An 18,657-nucleotide genomic window follows, 5' to 3' on the forward strand; every position below is an offset into this window, starting at 1 on the left:
AATGGGGCAAATTAAGCCAAAAAAAAAAAAAAAACAACAACAACTGCTGTGTCTATAATTAGTACACACCAAGGATGATTACCCAAATATTCTAAGACAATCGTGCCAAAGATTTTCAAAGTCTTTATACACGATATTACAATTTTAAAAAACGCAGCTTTTTAATGACTGTCAACCCAAATGTAGTAGCTTTTATGTAGTATAGTTACTTTTGACATTTTATACTGGATTCATTTGCGAAATTTCTCTGTAGTGACGCTTCATTCAATGCAAATGTCTTGTAACTGAACTCATCACATACGTTTTCCAAGCACTTACCTAGGCGCACCAGACACACGTAAAACAGCAGTACAAGCTGCATTTTTCCAGCACTGGAGGGAGGGGAAAAAAAGACGAATAACTATAATGAGCGTGTTCTCAAGGGATACAGCGCTCCATGGGTCACGTCGGGAACGTTCGTCAATCAGCGCACCTGCAGCTGATACGGTTTTATTAGTTTTCGCGAGAAATCCCCAGCTGGACGTCATTTTGATAAGTGCGTGTTGCCTTTTGTCTGTGAGTTAACGGTACAAAATATTACATTAAGCACAAGAACGATGCAAAATGTTCTTCACAAATCACTTTGCTTTTTTTATATGGATAAATTCCAAATGGATCAAAAAAAAAAAAAAAAAAAAAAACCCACAGACTCGATGGTTTCGCTGCCCGCAGTTTAGTGGCGTCTTTCGCCGTAAAAGCAGGAAATGGTCGCGGTTTCCACGTCGGCGACACTACCAGTGCCCAATAAAGAGGCCGTGTTTATTCCCCTTCCACGCTCCTTCCTTAGTAGGTAAGAGTAAATTTTGGCCAAGTTTGATTCACGTAGCAGTGGATTCCGGTAAGGAAGTGGGCAGTAACTTAAGGGAATGTGTCATTCTTAACAGGACCCAGGGCTATAACAAGGATGCACTTCATTCAGATAACTTTGGCGTCTCTTTTGGTATGTATAATGCAGGTATTGCTATCTCAATCTTGGCCTATTCATTGGAATTCATTTTCTTATTCATTAGTTTTTTTTCTTCGTAGTGCAGCAAGAAAAGCATGTAATTTGTAGCTAAATGTCCACTCCGTTTATAAATGTGACATTTTCAGGTTTAAAATAAATTTATAACTGCATAATATTTGTGTGCTGGGCTATAACATTTGTGAAACGTCAACATCTTTACTGTTTGAGACAGAGGCGAGAAAGGGTAACTTTTTCATCTATATGACTATAATCATTATTGTTTGAATGTCTGAAAGCAGGATTATTGACATTATTGAGAATTTTTCATTCATCTTCTGACCTTATCCTCACAAGGGTATTGAGAATGTATTTTTATGAAATCTTTAAGCATTTGGATATGGCCTCATGATCATTCTGTATCAACCCTCATTCTGGTTGATAGACTTTTAAAGCATTCAATTTTATTAAGTTCCTGGCATTTCCCCTCCCTCGAGACTCAAAAGTGTTGTAGCCATATTATTGTTTCCTATCAAATATACTAGTAGCATGCTAAACGTTATTGGTTCATGAAAGATACAGGAGAACTTGTTAGGTCAACCTGCTTCACGTCCTTACTCATCTCTGGTTTATTCACATCTACAAAAAATGGAAATGATGGAAGTGATTTTTTTTCCAACTGTTGTCATCACAAAACCTTTTCTTGTATATTCTATCGTCATGTTATTGGAATTTAACTGCACAAGTAATGTTTTAAGATGCACTTAAAAATCTTTATTTTTCCCAAAAAGTCCTAAAAAAAAGTGACAAATAATCCAATGTGCCTTATGTTTCAATTCTGGTTGTGCTTAATGACCTCAAGCCTATTTTGTTGGAGCATAACTGTACTGTACTGCTCCACTTAAGTGCTGAAGTCATACTTTAACTATTAAAACAAAACAAAAAAAAATGGAGAAAACAATAATTGCAGTGATAAAAGATAAAGAACAAGTGACAGATAAACTTTATTGACGACCTAATGCGCCTTATAATCAAGTGCGTTTCATGTGTGAAAATGAACTTGTTCATTGATGGTACGCCTTATGATTTAGGTTCCTTATAGTCTGAAATATAAAGAATATTAGAAAATATTACTGTAATGGCTATGCAAAGCAAAAACACATAACCATGCAAGTGCAAAGATAAACTAAATATTTCCCACTGGGAAATAAATCGAACACTCCACTTCATATTATGTTATGATTACAATAAAACTGCAAGCTAGTAAACTACTAACAGTTTAACTCAACACTTGTGCAGTACCACCACCCATGTCAGGTTCTGGTGTCTGATTTTGCTGTGTGTAAATGCTCTAATCGTGATGGTATCATTTATGTGCTTTAGGTAAGCACATAAGTTTAGGTAAGATGTAAGTTTTGCATCACAGCATAAAGGATTATTGCACCATGTCAAGGTTTTTAGAAATTTTTGGGCATATTCCAAACTGTAAGGTCATTGGAAAATTCAAATTTTAAATTGGTGTACAATACAAGTGCTTTTCTGCAAATTGTCTCCTTAATATGTCAAATGCTTTATACTGAAGTAAAACTTTATACTAGAATTTGTGCAACGTGGTTGGTTGAATGCTTTAGCATTTTCCAGGTAAATTATGAAAAGCTGAATCCTTGAAGTTGCTCTCGTTAGCATAGGTGTATTGGAACTTTGAGTTTTTGTTTTAGTGGAGTGAATCCAAGGTCTGCATCTCCCGATTGCTTCTATTTTGGGCAGTAAGTTAAAAAAACAGCTTGGATTTATGTGCAGCTATTGTCATGCATTTTCATTCATCCTGGTGTATGTGCAGATGTCTTACATCTGCAAGCACATGCAGGGAGGGTGGGAAGGGGGCAATACAGGATGTATGTGTATCCTCTTAGTGGCTCAACAAACTCTTATGAGTGTCCTTATCAGGCTACTTTATGAAGGTCAGTTCACGGATATGCATTGCATCAATTGACACAATGTGATTCCGCGTTTTCTTCTTCTTTGAAGTCATTGTCTTCTCTTGCCAAAAGGCAACAGCGATAGGCGCCACGCCACACGCAACCAAAATAAGAACAAGTAGTATAGAAAATACATGTACACTCAGGATACTGTATACAATATTTTAATTGTCACAATTGTTATTTCACAATACACTATAATGGGACATTTTAATAGGAATGAAAAACGAATGCTATATTGTGTGACTAAATTTAGCTTTTTCAAAGAAAATAGTATTCAGTGAAATTGTTTAAAATTATTTGTCTTAGAAAAAAATACAACTAGGTTTTTCTAAAATTTCTGGACTGATAGTATTTATAAATTAATCATGACAAAAATGAGCCTGCTTGAATGTAAATGACATTTTATTCTGACAATCGTTCCTCATTGCAATAGACCTTGGGTCTAAAAGTTAACAAAACACAACCACTGGTGCAATTTCAAATCTTTCCACTTTTGCTTGCTTGTCCATTTTTTTAGTTATTTATTTATTTTTGTAGATTTAGCTTGTATGATCTTTAAATCTATGTCCTGAAGGGAGTTGATATTTGTTCTTCGGTAACCAAGACATTGGTTCTTGTACTGTGTGTTGTAAATTAGGTCTTATATTAAAATGGAAATTTCATTTGCCATTCAATTGTACAAGAATATACTACCCAATTTGAAAATGCCGCAGGCATCAGGAACCATTATGCTTCGGAGGCAGTGGACTGGTTGATAAATGCTCCTTAAATTGGACCCGCTTATTATTTCAGGCAAAGCAACTGAGAAAATTCGGAGACAGTTTTATTCATAGATTCTTATGTTGTTTCCGTTAGGATAGCTCCTGCAACTATTCCAGAAGCTCGAACAGCCTCCACTACCCAGCCTCACAAAACAAGACCTTTTGTATGATTAACATCTTTATTTTCCAATGTGGCCAACCTAATCGTTTGTGATACTGTCCTAATTTAGCACATCATCTCAAGTTGGTATCTCCTCTGCACTCGTTATAGTTCAGCCTCTTAAGAGGGACGAATAGAATTCTGCTGATGACAACAACCATGGCAGTCAAATATTTTCAAAAACAATACTCAATTACGTCTATATCTTGTTTGATGCTCATTTTCACATTCATTCACCAGCTTTTCAGTTTGGATTAAATTTCTGCAAAAGAGTATTATCCATCAGAGTTCATCTGTAACTGCAGTCTGTATAATGGGTATAATGAGTTCTACATTGGTTCTTTACACATGGTCATTAAGTGCAAAGGAAACCAAACACAATGTGTACAGCAAACAATGGCGAGTGGGCACAAAGGTCAGTAAGAGAGCTCCTTCTGAATTACTTGCCTGAGTGGGTAATGGTTCCTGAGCCCATGCAAATGTCAATGACTAGGTCTCACCAGAGAGGCTTCATCAGGGACTTCCACTGGAAGAAAGGTTGTTCCCATGTTTTCCTTTTTTAAAAATATCAGTTGGTATTGTATTGTGCTGGAGACAGCTGGGCTTTGTTTTGCAATATGCAGAACAGCTGTGTTTTACATCGTTGTGGTGCTGAGTTACAGTTATTTTTGGGCCCTTGACATCAGGAGTTTGCTTCCAAGATATGTAATTGATATACTAGTGTATATACTGTATATATACAGTGGGGAGAACAAGTATTTGATACACAGTGAATGGGAAAACCCATTGGCAGTGTATCAAATACTTGTTCTCCCCACTGTATGTGTGTGTGTGTGTGTGTATATATATATATATATATATATACTGTATTTTTCGGACTACAAGTCGCACAAGCCATAAAATGCCCAACAAAGAGGGAAAAAAAACATATATAAGTTGCACCGGAGTATAAGTCGCATTTTGGGGGGAAATTTACTTGATAAAATCCAACACATAGAACAGATATGTCATCTTGAAAGGCAATTTAATATAAAAATACAATAGAGAACAACATGCTGAATAAATGTACAGTGTACAGTGCATGAACAACGAAATGCGAATATACTGTCCTCACCATGACGCTACCGCTCGGTCCTGGCTATATACAGCGAACTCCAAAAAGACAATGCTGGACATCCGCATAATTTGCTGAATCAATTTGGTCCTCGATAGCAAACAGGTTCGCATCAACGTAAATAAATGATAATTAGGTACTATTACAGCAATAACGTAACAGGTTAACATGCGTTCGCTAGCATTAGCACACTGTTCAAACAACCACACAACTGGCTCTAAGTGTCCGATCACGGGTGGAAAACACACAACAACAACAGAAAAGCTGATACACGCAGGCGTTGCCTCTGTAGAGATATTTTAAAAGCATAAACAATGAACGTAGGTTCGCAGCCGTCTTTCTCTCTCGCTAACTCGCCCACTCACTCACTCAGAGCTACGTAGGTGTCCGTCTTCTTCTGGCGTGCGAGCGCTCTTCTTCACGTAAACAAGTGCGAGTGCGCTCCCAAGTGGGCGTGAAAGCGCCACAAACTAAATGCATCCATTTAAATATAAAAAAGTCAATAATACAATTGAACATACATTGCCAAAGGCAAAACGCGAACGTGGCCATAGCTATTAAGAGTTATTCAGATAACTATAGCATGCTAACAAATTTACAAAACCATCAGTCCAAAACACCAAAAAAACATGTGAAATTATATAATAATGTGTTAATAATTTCACACATAAGTCGCTCCTGAGTATAAGTCGCACCCCCAACCAAAATATGAAAAAAAACGCGACTTATAGTCCGAAGAATACGGTATATATATATATATATATATATATATATATATATATATATATATATACACATAGTATTTTAACTTCTCCAAAATATGTTAAAAAAAAAAAAAACTAAAACTAAAACGCCCAATCCATTTGGTTGGAATATGATTTAAATGTTACCTAAACAACACGAAGGACGGGACAATGTCAAATAACCTCTTGTTGGCAGCTGACTGTGACGGAATTCTTTTTTTTTTTTTTTGCTGAGCAGTGTGGGAAATAAGGCTCTCCTTCTTTGTCCCTTGCACGCACTTCAAGTTGCAATGTAGCATTGCGTGCATACCCTTAGACCTGGATAAACAGCACAAGTAGGCCTTTTTAATTTTCCACTGTCTGCTTACGTGATGCAGACTCTCAGGGTGCCAAACAAGACCAATAATAGGCATCGTTGAAGCTTTCCATCGCACTCCATGTCTGAACCAAAAACACCTTAAAAAAAAAAAAAAGTTTTTTTTTTTTTTTTAACACGTCAATGGCTTGATAGCAGATATTTTTAACTTGGTTCCTTTCGCTCTCTCCAGCAGCATTGGAAGATGATGCGATTGTTGCTCGTGTGTCTGCTGCTACCAACCGCTACTGGTGAGTTCTGATCTCTGTACTGCTTGTATCCAATAAACATCTAATCAGCTGGCATGTTTTTCCTAACTTAACCAATGTACAGTACTTGATGTGTTCCTTACACAATACTGACACAACGTAAGATTAACATTAAACTCTTCTACACCCAGATTAATTGCCCATGTAATGCCAACATAAAAGATATGCACAGCACACCCCTGCTGAAATTATACTATACAGTGGGGCAAATAAGTGTTTAGTCAACCACCAATTGTGCAGGTTCTCCTACTTGTAAAGATTAGAGAGGCCTGTGATTGTCAACATTGGTAAACCTCAACCATGAGAGACAGAATGTGGAAAAAAAAAACAGAAAATCACATCGTTTGATTTTTAAAGAATTTATTTCAAATTTAGATTGGAAAATAAGTATTTGATCACCTATAAACAAGTAAGATTTCTGGCTGTCAAAGAGGTCTAATTTCTTCTAATGAGGTCTAACGAGGCTCCACTCGTTACCTCTATTAATGGCACCTGTTTTAACTCATTATCCGTATAAAAGACACCTGTCCACAAACTCAGTCACACTCCAAACTCCACTATGGCCAAGACCAAAGAGCTGTCGAAGGACACCAGAGACAAAATTGTAGACCTGAACCAGGCTGGCAAGACTGAATCTGCAATAGGTAAAACGCTTGGTGTAAAGACATCAACTGTGGGAGCAATTGTTAGAAAATGGAAGACATACAAGTCCACTAATAATCTCCCTCGATCTTGGGCTCCATGCAAGATCTCACCCCGTGGCGTCAAAATGATAACAAGAACGGTGAGCAAAAATCCCAGAACCACACAGGGGGACCTAGTGAATGACCTACAGAGAGCTTGGACCACAGTACAAAGGCTACTATCAGTAACACAAAGCGCCGCCAGGGATTCAAATCCTGCACTGCCAGACGTGTCCCCCTGCTGAAGAAAGTTCACGTCCAGGCCCGGCTGCGGTTCGCTACAGAGCATTTGGATGATCCAGAAGAGGACTGGGAGAAGGTGTTGTGGTCAGATGAAGCCAAAACAGAACTTTTTGGTAGAAACACAGGTTCTCGTGTTTGGAGGAGAAAGAATGCTGAATTGCATCCGAAGAAAAACCATACCCACTTTGAAGCTTGGGAGTGGAAAAATCATGCTTTGGGGCTGTTTTTCTGCAAGGGGACCAGGACGACAGATCTGTGTAATGGAAAGAATGAATGGGGCCATGTATCGAGAGATTTTGAGTGAAAATCTCCTTCCGTCAGCAAGGGCATTAAAGATGAGACGTGGCTGGGTCTTTCAGCATGACAATTATCCAAAACACACAGCCAGGCCAACAAAGAAGTGGCTTCATAAGAAGCATTTCAACGGCCTGGAGTTGCCTTGCCAGTCTCCAGATCTCAACCCCATAGAAAATCTGTGGAGGGAGTTAAGTCTGTGTTGCCCAATGACAACCCCAAAACATCACTGCTCTAGAGGAGATCTGCATGTAGGAATGGGCCAAAATACCAGCAACAGTGTGTGAAAAGCTTGTGAAGAGTTACAGAAAACGTTTGGCCTCCGTTATTGCCAACAAAGGGTAGATAATGAAGTATTGAGATGAACTTTTGGTATTGACCAAATACTTATTTTCCACCATGATATTTGCAAATAAATTCTTTAAAAATCAAACAATGTGATTTTCTGTTATTTTTTTTATTTTCCACATTCTGTCTCTCATGGTTGAGGTTTACCCATGTTGAAAGTTACAGGCCTCTCTAATATTTTCAAGTGGGAGAACTTGCACAATTAGTGGTTGACTAAGTACTTATTTGCCCCAATGTATTTTTCCACCAATAATGCAACATTTAAGTTGTATAAGTCAATTAAATTATAACTTGGATCTTCACTGTAGGTATTTAGTGGTATTTTTTTTAGGTTTGATGCTCTTTATGGTGATTAGCAATATTGTGTTTGCATACCCATGGCCAAAAAGTTCAAATTCGATTTCATCAGACAGTACAAAATCTTTTAAATGTATAGAAGACAGCAATACTACATGTCTTAGGTAGCATATATACTATTTAATGATGTATTATTTTTTGTTGTTGTTCATTTAGAGGGGCAACAACCTTTTTTGCACCACGAACCGGTGTGATGTGAGCCTTTTTTCACGGACCGCAAAGTGTGGCAGAAAAATACAGTTATTATATCATTACACGACGGGCTAAGAACTAACATACATTGGAGGAATAATGTAGCTCACCATACACGGAATCAACCTTTTCATAAAAGCATCCTCTCCTAAAACTTGATGGCAAATACAGTATATTTGGTCACAGACGAAATTAGTTATTCTCTAATTGTGAAAGGTTTCTTGGCTTTAGCAAATACGGTTCACCACGAAGTATTATGCTCTCAGTCCATTCGCTTTTGTTGATGTGGTGGCCCTTAGTTATTGTTTCTGTCCTTCGTGCTCGTGCTTTTTTTTTTCCAAAAAATTCCAAAGTATTCCATGGTGCTTTGTCTCTTATCTGTATCGAAGCAGCTTTGAAAGCTTCATTGCCCCGTTTGCGAGCTTTTGGCCTTTTTCGTATTTTTTGACGGTTGCGAGTTTTTCGCCACATATTATGCATCAAATTTTTCGTTTTTTTCACGGTTGTAGGCTCCTCTTCTGGCTCGTCAGGTGGCCTTTTCCCCGTATAAAAGCTGTCGAAGACGTCTGGTTTTCAGTCATCTTCGCTAGCGTGTGGGCTTATTATTTCCGGGACCAATCTGATGCACCTACGATGCACCTAGGATAAGCGCACATAGATATATAAAAAAAAAAAAAAAATCAATGACGACATCTTATCCAATTTTATTACAAAATCTATAGAGTAGATAGGCAGATTGGTGTGTCAAGAAGTACAGGCCAGAATGCGGTCATTAATAAATTATTTCTGTGTAGCCCGGTAGAAAATGCGCCATGGACCAGTACCGGTCCCTGGCCCGTTGGTTGGGGACCACTGGATTAATCGACTAGCAAATAAATTTGACAACTATTTTGATAACGGATTCATCGTTTAGGAACTTCTTCACCATAAACTTGTCTAAATGCTTGAAAGTATAACATATATACATATAACATCTCAGTTGAAACATTATCAGATTTCTTCATTATTTTTTTGTTAAGTCAAAGTAGGACATGAACAAAAATCAGCTTTTATTTTGGCAAACAACAATTCACATGTTTTTGCCAATTTCCAGACATCTTACCGTCTAAACTAGCTTATTAATAAAGCTGCAACAACTAATCGATTTAAATCGATTAATAAATTGGTTGCCAACAAATTTGATAATCTATACAGTTGAAGGAAAAAGTCATCCATTTTGTCTTCATTGCTACTTACAACATGCTGAAAATGACGTAATTGTGATGGTAATGGAAAGAAGTGACATTTATTCAACTAATCGTTAATGAAAATAATAGTTAGTTGCAACCCTAGTTCTTTTCTCTGTTCTTCTTCTGTCCCCCAAAACATTTTCCTGTCCAGCTGCTTTCTCTGAATAACTAATACAATATAAACAAACACAATGGAAGTCCAGCAAACTCCCATGTGGCACATTAAAACTGTTCAGAGAACAGAAGAAAGACTCAGATTCACATTTTCTATGTGCAAGCAGCTGAACAGGACAGGTTAAAAAAAACTCTTAAAAGTGGGAAAACGAGGTATGGTAATTCCAGAGATAGGTTTGACCACCAAAAATCTACTTATCAACAAAATAACACAAACTGTTCATACTATCCATCATGTTTTATGTGCTTTCTTCAGCCGGCACGGTCACCTTTAGTTTACATTCAACACGCAGGTCAGGATGCTAAAATAAACCAGTAAACTAATTTAAATAATCGTGACTCCAACTGAAAATGCAATAGGTACGTGAAGTGATACGCATGCGTGCCAAACAAAGTTGAATGACACTCGCCCGCACTATAAATTAAGTCATGAGAGATATTCCTCAACCCAACCACGAAAAGAAAAAATATTGTGTGATGAATTAATACTTTCTTTTATTTCAGTTTTTTCAGAAGAGTTTGAAGGATCAACTTTTGAAGGTATGTGATCCTACACGTGACATTACATAATGGAGTTATTTTCTATCTGCCTTTAAACTTGGAAGGATTGTGAAATCTATAATAAAAACTACATTTACTTAGCTAATTATTTAAACAACCCTAATAAAATATTAACGACTATCTGTTGGATATCTAATTTGTACGTGTTGTTTATTAATCTTATTTTATAGTCAGTTGATGTTCGTTTTTACTACAGTATGTGCAGTTTTTGGCAGACAGTTAAAATTCTGACAACGCGTGGTTAAAGTTGTACATTGTGTTCGTGAATATACAGTTCATTCATTTTTCTCTAATTGCTTTTTTTCTTATTACATGGATTTAAATAAATAAATAAATAAAAATAAATAAAATAAATAAATAAAATGTATTCTTTTGTTTGTAGATCATTTAATTTTAAATTTTCTCTATGAAATCCATCCCTTATTCAGGAAATCACATGGTGTACTGCACACATTCCACCCTCTTCATTAGATACCCTGGCTAAATGTAAGATGTCAAAATTACACTCTTAGAGAGGTATTAATTTTTACATAATAATAAGTAAATCAAATTCGAGTTTCAGTCTGCATTTGTAGGGAAATGAAACAGGAATACGAGTATGATACAATACAATGCAAACGATATATCAGACATACGATACTCAACACAAATACAATTCGTGATCATCATCAGCATCGTTCGGGTTTTATCCGATACCGGTTACTACTACAGTATGTACTTTTTAAAATAGTAATAGTAATATTACCCTTTAATTTTCAGTTCCAAAGACGACAGAGTCTGAGAATAAATCATTCAAAACTACAAATACAAGCAACATGATATTAATAAATAAATCACGATAACATAAAATTTACATGATTAAATTTGATATTGACATATGTATGGTATGCATAATATACAGTATATGTGAGTTGTCTGTTTATTACTTTCAAACGAGAACCAATATGCAAAATTTCTCATCGTCCTCTATTTCCTTTTTTTACGTTCTCTATTTCTTTATGCATTACCATGCATGAGCACACCTGCTGACGGATTTCCGTCACTACTTCGGAACTTCGAAAAACTCTATTGACATGCTAATACAATGATGATACCCAAGATGCATTTTGCTGTTTTTTTTTTTTTTTTTTTTTTAAATTATGTGTTTTCTTACTTTTCTTAGTAGTTATTTCTGGAGATGGAGTAAATATATGTCATGAGTTAATAATTCATTTTTTAAATATTATTTTAATTTATTATTTACTTAATTTATTTATTGTTAATATTATTTGAGCACCATGATCCCTTTCCCCATTATAATAAGTACACCACTGCAAAAGCATTGCGTCTGTTTTAATATTAAAATGAAAAAAGTTGTATATTAGTAGATCAACTCACAATAATGTAAAACTTTATTAACATTGTTTTGTTTGGAACAGAAGAAGACTTAAAGCGCATCAATTTGCCTGAATTAAAAAAAAAAAAAAAGTGTAAAAATACACTCAAGGTACATTTTTTGACCATTTGATGTTGAAAAATTTCCTTGCGCTCTTTACTGTGTGCTCGTTTGGTTAAAAAAAATACTGCGCACACTCTGAAAATGGAAGCGCCACTGCCAACCACTGAGTAGATGTGCAATTACACGTTATTCTAGTACGGTAAAAAAGTATGTTCTGCGAGGTCACATGCGCCCCAACCGGTATCACTTTGCGGCAGCCTGGGGTGGCACGCCCCACTATTCGAGATGTACTGGTTTAGAGACATATATTCCTTGTGGAGACTGGCAGCCAAAATCTAAGTTTTAGCCCAACCAGATTAAAACCGGATGACTCTTCTGAAGTCACAAAGCACAGAAAACTGATTTTTTTTTTTTGGGACTGATTGAAACCACATATGGGAGGCAGTTTCATCTCAGAAATGGATAAAATTCTTCTCAGTCTGAACAGCTCCGATGGAATTTAACGGTCTGTGACGTCACTCTATGCTGGATGATGCCTTTGCAGCAGCAAATAGCAATATAATTTGTGGCATTAAGCATCATTAGTAAATTATTAGTAATTGTATTCAGCCGTGTGTACCACTACACTCTGTGAACTATTGTAGTGTTTTGCCTCCATTGTGATTGTTTGTAACATCTGCATAACTGTTTTACCCCTATCAACAGGCTTCGATGATGAGGATGCGTTAGAGGAAAATGGTGAGTTGATTTTCAGTTCCCAAGAGTAAATACAGGAAGCAGAACTTTTTGTGGTTTGCGTCACTAATGTAAACAGTATAATGGTAGACATCCAAGGGATAGTACAGGAAGGTTGCGGACCCGGCAGTTATTGTCATTAAGCTTTGTGTGCAGGTCATTGTAGACCAATGGGACGTGTGAACAGCTTTGGCCCCTGTCATCCCAGTTCCCACATCCAATCACCCATTCAGTCCGAAATAGAATCAATTAGCTCCCTATAGGGGCCCAGAGCATTGTGCCAAAAGGCCAATGAACATTTCGACATCCCAGCCATCCTGCCCACAGGTCATCTAATCAACATTGGCATTCTCATTCCCTCGGTGCACCTCTCTTTGCCACTCTTCATTTTGGCTGTGGAAGACATGACGGAATTACAGATCTGTTCACTCAAAACTACCTTCTTGTAAATAGACACTTTTTCCTTGATTACCCTTGCCAAGCCCACTTCTATCATGGTGCCAAATTCTTATTGCGCTCTTCTTTGGAATTATTGCCAACACACATCTGTCTTGTTGACATTCTAGCCCTATTAGGTTTATTACAAATATCATGGATTGGTACTAGACAGGTGCATCTTCCTGTGCTCTCAAAACTTCTGTCTCAAATAATCTTTTCGTAAGGATACAGTCTTTTCTTGAGGTCTAAGTTGAATTCGTTCCGTGAATTATATATTATATTCAAAACATACATTTCAGATGGTCTTTTGCAATTAAAATAGATAGAAAAGCCCTGATGTGTTCCCACTTGAGCCTAAAACTATGCAATCCATGCTTCCTTGCAGCTGCAAATAATCTTGCAGAGAAGTGGTTCCATCATAAAACTAGTGGAATTCTTTCTAGTCATTCTAGTCATGCAATGCACAGGACAGGATTTTGAGTATGTCTGCCTTCGTGTTGCTGGAGAACCATTTGTGTTTTACTTTGCTTTAAAGGGGTACTAAAGTTATATTTATTATTATTATTTATCAGTTTATTTATTTTTAGGGCTGTCAAAATTATCGCGTTAACGGGCGGTAATTATTTTTTTAAATTAATCACGTTAAAATATTTGACGCAATTAACGCATATGCCCCGCTCAAACAAATTAAAATGACACCACAGTGCAATGTCCAAGTGTCCATGTGCAATGTTTTTGGAGTTTTGTCGCCCTCTGCTGGCGCTTGGGTGCGACTGCTTTTATGGGCTTAAGCACCCATTGTGTAATTATTGACATCAACAATTGCGGGCTACTAGTTTATTTTTTGATTGAAAATTTTACTAATGTTATTAAAACGAAAAAATTAAGAGGGGTTTTGATATAAAATTTCTATAACTTGTACTAACATTTATCTTTTAAGAACTACAAGTCTTTCTATCCATGGATCGCTTTAACAGAATGTTAATAATGTTAAAGCCATCTTGTTGATTTATTGTTATAATAAACAAATACTGTACAGTACTTATGTACCGTAGGTTGACTGTATATATCCATCTTGTGTCTTTCCATTCCAACAGTAATTTACAGAAAAATATGGCATATTTTATAGATGGTTTGAATTGCGATTAATTACGATTAATCAATTTGAAGCTGTAATTAACTCGATTAAAAATTGTAATCGTTTGACAGCCCTATTTATTTTACATTATTTGTCATAACATTGGATGCTATGTTACTGTGACGTCACTTTGTGACTAATTTCAAAACCCAACGTTTGCAGAACTTTTAACTTGCAAACATGATTGCCAAATTTATATACATATACTATAACTCTAACTACACAGATAGACTTGAACCAGGGCACACTCCCATTTCAACCTATCTTAAGCATAAAACAGTTTAAAATATTGCAAAATGACTTAACCTGTTTTTGAATACAGTACACAAAGTGTAACTGTTTTATGTTTAGTTTGGCTGTAGTGTAAACATAAGTGGGAATGACAGTAAAAATCTTAAAGCCTCTTTTTTTATTTGTTAACTATTAAATAATATCTGTCCGAAACATGGCCAAAATTGTTTTTTCAATTTCTTATTTTTTTCTTATTTTTTTTTTAATCAATTAATTAATTTCTAAACAACATGGCCTAAAAAGAAGAAGAAGAAAAAACTGTCGTGCTACTTCTCTCCTTTTTTTTCTTGAATTTGGGAGACTATTGGGAACATACAGTTCAGTGGCAAGGTTTTGGCACCCTCTGTTTGCTCTAACTTTGTTATACCAGTTTTATACCAGTGTAGGCTCTGACTGTCGTTTGCGAGAGCCCTAAAGCTTTAGAAATGACCATTGTAACCATTTCCCAACATGTTTTGTCTTGACTTTGTTATCTTTTGCCCGTTCTTTTTATCAGACAGGTTTTATGTGAGTGATTTTTTTGATTTAGCAGGTTTCGAAATACTAATCTTGCTAGGGTGTTTAGTAAATATGAAATCAGCTTTCTGAAAGATGTGAAAAGTCGTAGCGAATTCATGATTTAACAAGGTATTAATTACTATTTCAACATAGGGTCTGGTATATTAGTAGACTGTCTATCAGTAACATATCTCTTAATAAAAACTAAATACTGTAAATAAAAGAATGACCATTAAACAAACATTTTCTGTGTGCATGTTTTTTCCGCCTGATGATTACATTTGTTAGCTGGTGTAAAACATTAAAGTTGGGGAATTTTTTCGGAAAGCAAATGGTTTTTTCACAACACTGTATTTCAGCTTTTGCTTAATGTCTTGGATTTTAAAGCCTTAACAATTATTTCTTCTTCATTCTGTGATGGTTTTGTAATGATTTATATACTGTTTCTCCTAAATAGCAGCAAAAATATTTTACACAAGGTTGATTTCTTATGTTTGTTGAATGAATAAGATGATTCTTGTAGCCTGTAGAGCCATGACCATCCTTATTTGATAACATTTTGAGTTCTATCTTCTCTTTCAGTGATTGAAGGGGTTCTGGACACCGATGACTCAGAAATGATTATTGATAAAAGCAAAGGTCCAAATGACAAAACCGGTAAGCAAACAAGAAGCAGAGAAATAATAGTGTCAATATATTCATCAGTATTTGATAGTCTCTTAGCTCTCATTACTGGCTAATAGACAAATATCAATTTATATTCTTTTAGATCAGTTCACTCTGATTGTCATCATTGGAACCGTGAGTGTGTTGACCGTCTCAGTTACAGCCATAGTTGGTAAGTTTGTGATCTATTGAAATCTCATTGAGAGAAATGAAAAGTGTAGGTGTTTGACAAATGTACTGCTAAAACACTCTTACAATCCTTGGCTGCAATCTTGTGTGCCATATATAACTGTGAACCCTTAAGCACGTCCTGCAGCCCTGACATTTTCCGTTTCTTTCTTGCAGCTGTAATGTTGGTAAGACGCCAAATGCACAAACAACAGCAAGGGTAAGGTATTAAGTTTCATTTTATTGCTGTATTTGCAGTATATTTTCCTTTTTTAGCAGTTAAAGAGTTCCGTTATGGAAAGGCAGTTCAAATAGTGTTGGGGTGGAGAACTATGCCCCATTTTTACTTTTATGTCAACCTGTAGGTGCAGAACCAGTTTGGTGGGTAACAGTCTCCCTGCTGCCTCTGCCAAATTGACACACGTTATCTGACCTTCCAGCATTAAAGCCACTGTGATAAACACTTAGCTTATAAAATGGAACTAGCTACCACCCAACTGAGCTTGCTTGGACTTGCTGAGCAATTATCAGCACAGCCTGAGGTTGTTATGTGTCACCATTTGAACACTTACTAAGTTTTAGTTTTTTCCATCTAGCCATCAAACAATCGTTTCAAGATGGTAAACACTACTGGTCTTGTGTGACCCAATTGAACAAGACTTAACCTGTTCTACCGCTAACCTCATGTTGGATGACCTTCAAAAATTAAGTGTTTACAACAGCATCCCTGCTTTATGACCAAATGGCATTCAAGCAGCACATCAGCCCAACACAGTAGCCTACTTGCTAAGGAAAACAAGTACAAACGGTATGGAAATTTGGAACAAAACAAGTTCAAAAGAAACTACGACTGCCCAGCTTGTCCGCTAAACGTCTCATCAGCACAGAGACATTAAAGGCACATTACTTTCAGTGTTGTTAATAACGGCGTTAGAGTATAACGGCGTTACTAATGGCTTTATTTTTGTCAGAAGTGAGTAATCTATATGATTATTTTTCCATCTTTGCAACGCCGTTACCGTTAGTAAGGAAGTGTAGGCGCACATTACTACAATTTGGGTGAATGACGCGGGAGACAGGAGAGACCAGAGCGGGAGGAGGGACGGGGGTTGTGAAGCCATGGCAAATGTGATGCTAGGTGGCTCGGAGCGTTAGCATAGCGTTGGCGTTCTCGCTAGCATTAGCAATTAGCGTGGCAAGCGTCATCGAAAACTCTCGGGCAACTTTTTTTTTTTTTAACAGTTCATGGCGTTAAGGTGGGTACAATAATTGAAACTAATGGACTGTTTTCCCGTTGAATATGCATTATCATCACCAAGCTGGTGTTGTCTTTGTAGTTGCTACAATATAGTAATAATTTGGTTTTGTTTTGTATTACCAAAATTTGTCACTTGCTATTACTTTTATGTATGACATATCCTTAAACTCTTGTAATTATAAAAAACAAAAAAACAACAACAACAAAAAAACATAATAGAGCAAAGGTCGGAGAGGAAAGCGATTCAGAGCCTCACCTGCATATTGAAAAATATATCTATATAAATTAGGGGTGTCACGGTACACACAAGTCACGGTTCAGTACGTACCTCAGTATGAGGATCACAGCTCGGTGCGGGTTCAGTACAACAGGAAAAAACAAACTTTTTCTCACAGCATTTGAGTGTTTAGGTTTACAATTACACTGTTATAAGGTAAAAAGTCTGACCTCACTTTTAAGTTAATTTAGTTAGTTGAATTCAATCAGTTAATATAAACATATTTGATTTGAAAGACGTTATAGAATCATATAACGACATGTAGAAAAGTAAAAGTAACTTTGCCGAGTAACAAATTACTCTTACACTCAGATTACTGAGTTACTATTTCAATTACTTTTTGGGAGAAGTAATTTGTAACTGTAACTAATTACATTAAGTAAGATTAACAACACTGATTACTTTTTCTTTGAAAGTAACAAAGTTACAATACTGTTTACGTCGAACACTTCCCTTGACCACTTAATGACTACTGGTCTTATTAACTCCATTTTTATTGGCGCAACAACAGAAAGTATGAAAAGTTTAACTTAAACACATTTGTTTTTGATATTTTAAATTTATTTAAAAGAAAAAGTCAGCTTCACATCCTCTTAACTGTATTATTGTGGATTGTTGTTGCTTTTTGTTTGATATATCTACACTTAAATGTTTTCTATGATACTCAATAATAATGATCATGAAAAGCATCATGAAATGAACATTAACTAGGTTAAGGAGACAACATTCTGCAAGGGCTGCAGTCATCCTGGAAACAGTCTTTCACAGCCAGGGTATTCTGCATCAAAACTTCAAGTGTTGGTAATAAAGTCCCATAAGGACAGTACCATTGCAAGAGATGATCTGCTTGATTTGGTCCAAAGAACTGTGCACTTTGCTGCCTATACACAACCTTGGCTTCTGGATTAAATACCAAAAGTCTCTCTACATCAGAATTGGTGATGATGTTTCTTCTTTGGTATGAGAGGGGAGACGGCTGTCTCATTCTCATCTGTGAAGAGCTTTAACATATCGAAAAAGTGACATCGTCGTCATCAGTGGGATTGAACTTGATCTCCTTTGTTTCATTGTCGTCATCAGATGCTGTGACAGGCTGATAAATTTTAAAGCTATGAAAAAAGTTGGATCCATAATCAGTCACTGTTGCAACTACTTTATTGAGCAGTCCATATGCAGAGTGAATGTTTTCAATTTTACGACCAATAACATATTAAGTATAGCAGGAATTCTCCTGCATACCAATGATCCAGTGGAGCATCACTTTCGTATAACTCTTTATTATTTGCTGTCCAGATATCAACAT

At 36.3% G+C, this 18,657-nt stretch overlaps 2 protein-coding genes across 3 annotated transcripts in view; one reads left to right on the plus strand and one right to left on the minus strand.

Annotated features, from left to right (window-relative positions):
• The window catches only part of LOC130914780 (IgGFc-binding protein), a 17,720-nt gene extending 17,236 nt beyond the window's left edge, over nucleotides 1-484 (minus strand). For both annotated transcript variants that reach the window (XM_057834284.1, XM_057834286.1), the window contains exon 1: nucleotides 319-484. In XM_057834284.1, coding sequence (XP_057690267.1) covers nucleotides 319-361 — 43 coding nt within the window. In that variant the 5' untranslated portion in view covers nucleotides 362-484. The remainder of the gene's footprint in view (nucleotides 1-318) is intronic.
• The window catches only part of si:dkey-262k9.2 (uncharacterized), a 24,753-nt gene that overhangs the window by 432 nt on the left and 5,664 nt on the right, over nucleotides 1-18,657 (plus strand). Inside the window, exons 2-8 of the mRNA XM_057834288.1 lie at nucleotides 924-979; nucleotides 6,291-6,348; nucleotides 10,391-10,426; nucleotides 12,591-12,623; nucleotides 15,568-15,642; nucleotides 15,755-15,823; nucleotides 15,997-16,039. Coding sequence (XP_057690271.1) covers nucleotides 944-979; nucleotides 6,291-6,348; nucleotides 10,391-10,426; nucleotides 12,591-12,623; nucleotides 15,568-15,642; nucleotides 15,755-15,823; nucleotides 15,997-16,039 — 350 coding nt within the window. The 5' untranslated portion in view covers nucleotides 924-943. The remainder of the gene's footprint in view (nucleotides 1-923; nucleotides 980-6,290; nucleotides 6,349-10,390; nucleotides 10,427-12,590; nucleotides 12,624-15,567; nucleotides 15,643-15,754; nucleotides 15,824-15,996; nucleotides 16,040-18,657) is intronic.

The sequence above is a fragment of the Corythoichthys intestinalis genome, chromosome 4 (assembly GCF_030265065.1).
Source record: "Corythoichthys intestinalis isolate RoL2023-P3 chromosome 4, ASM3026506v1, whole genome shotgun sequence".
Lineage (NCBI taxonomy): Eukaryota > Metazoa > Chordata > Actinopteri > Syngnathiformes > Syngnathidae > Corythoichthys > Corythoichthys intestinalis.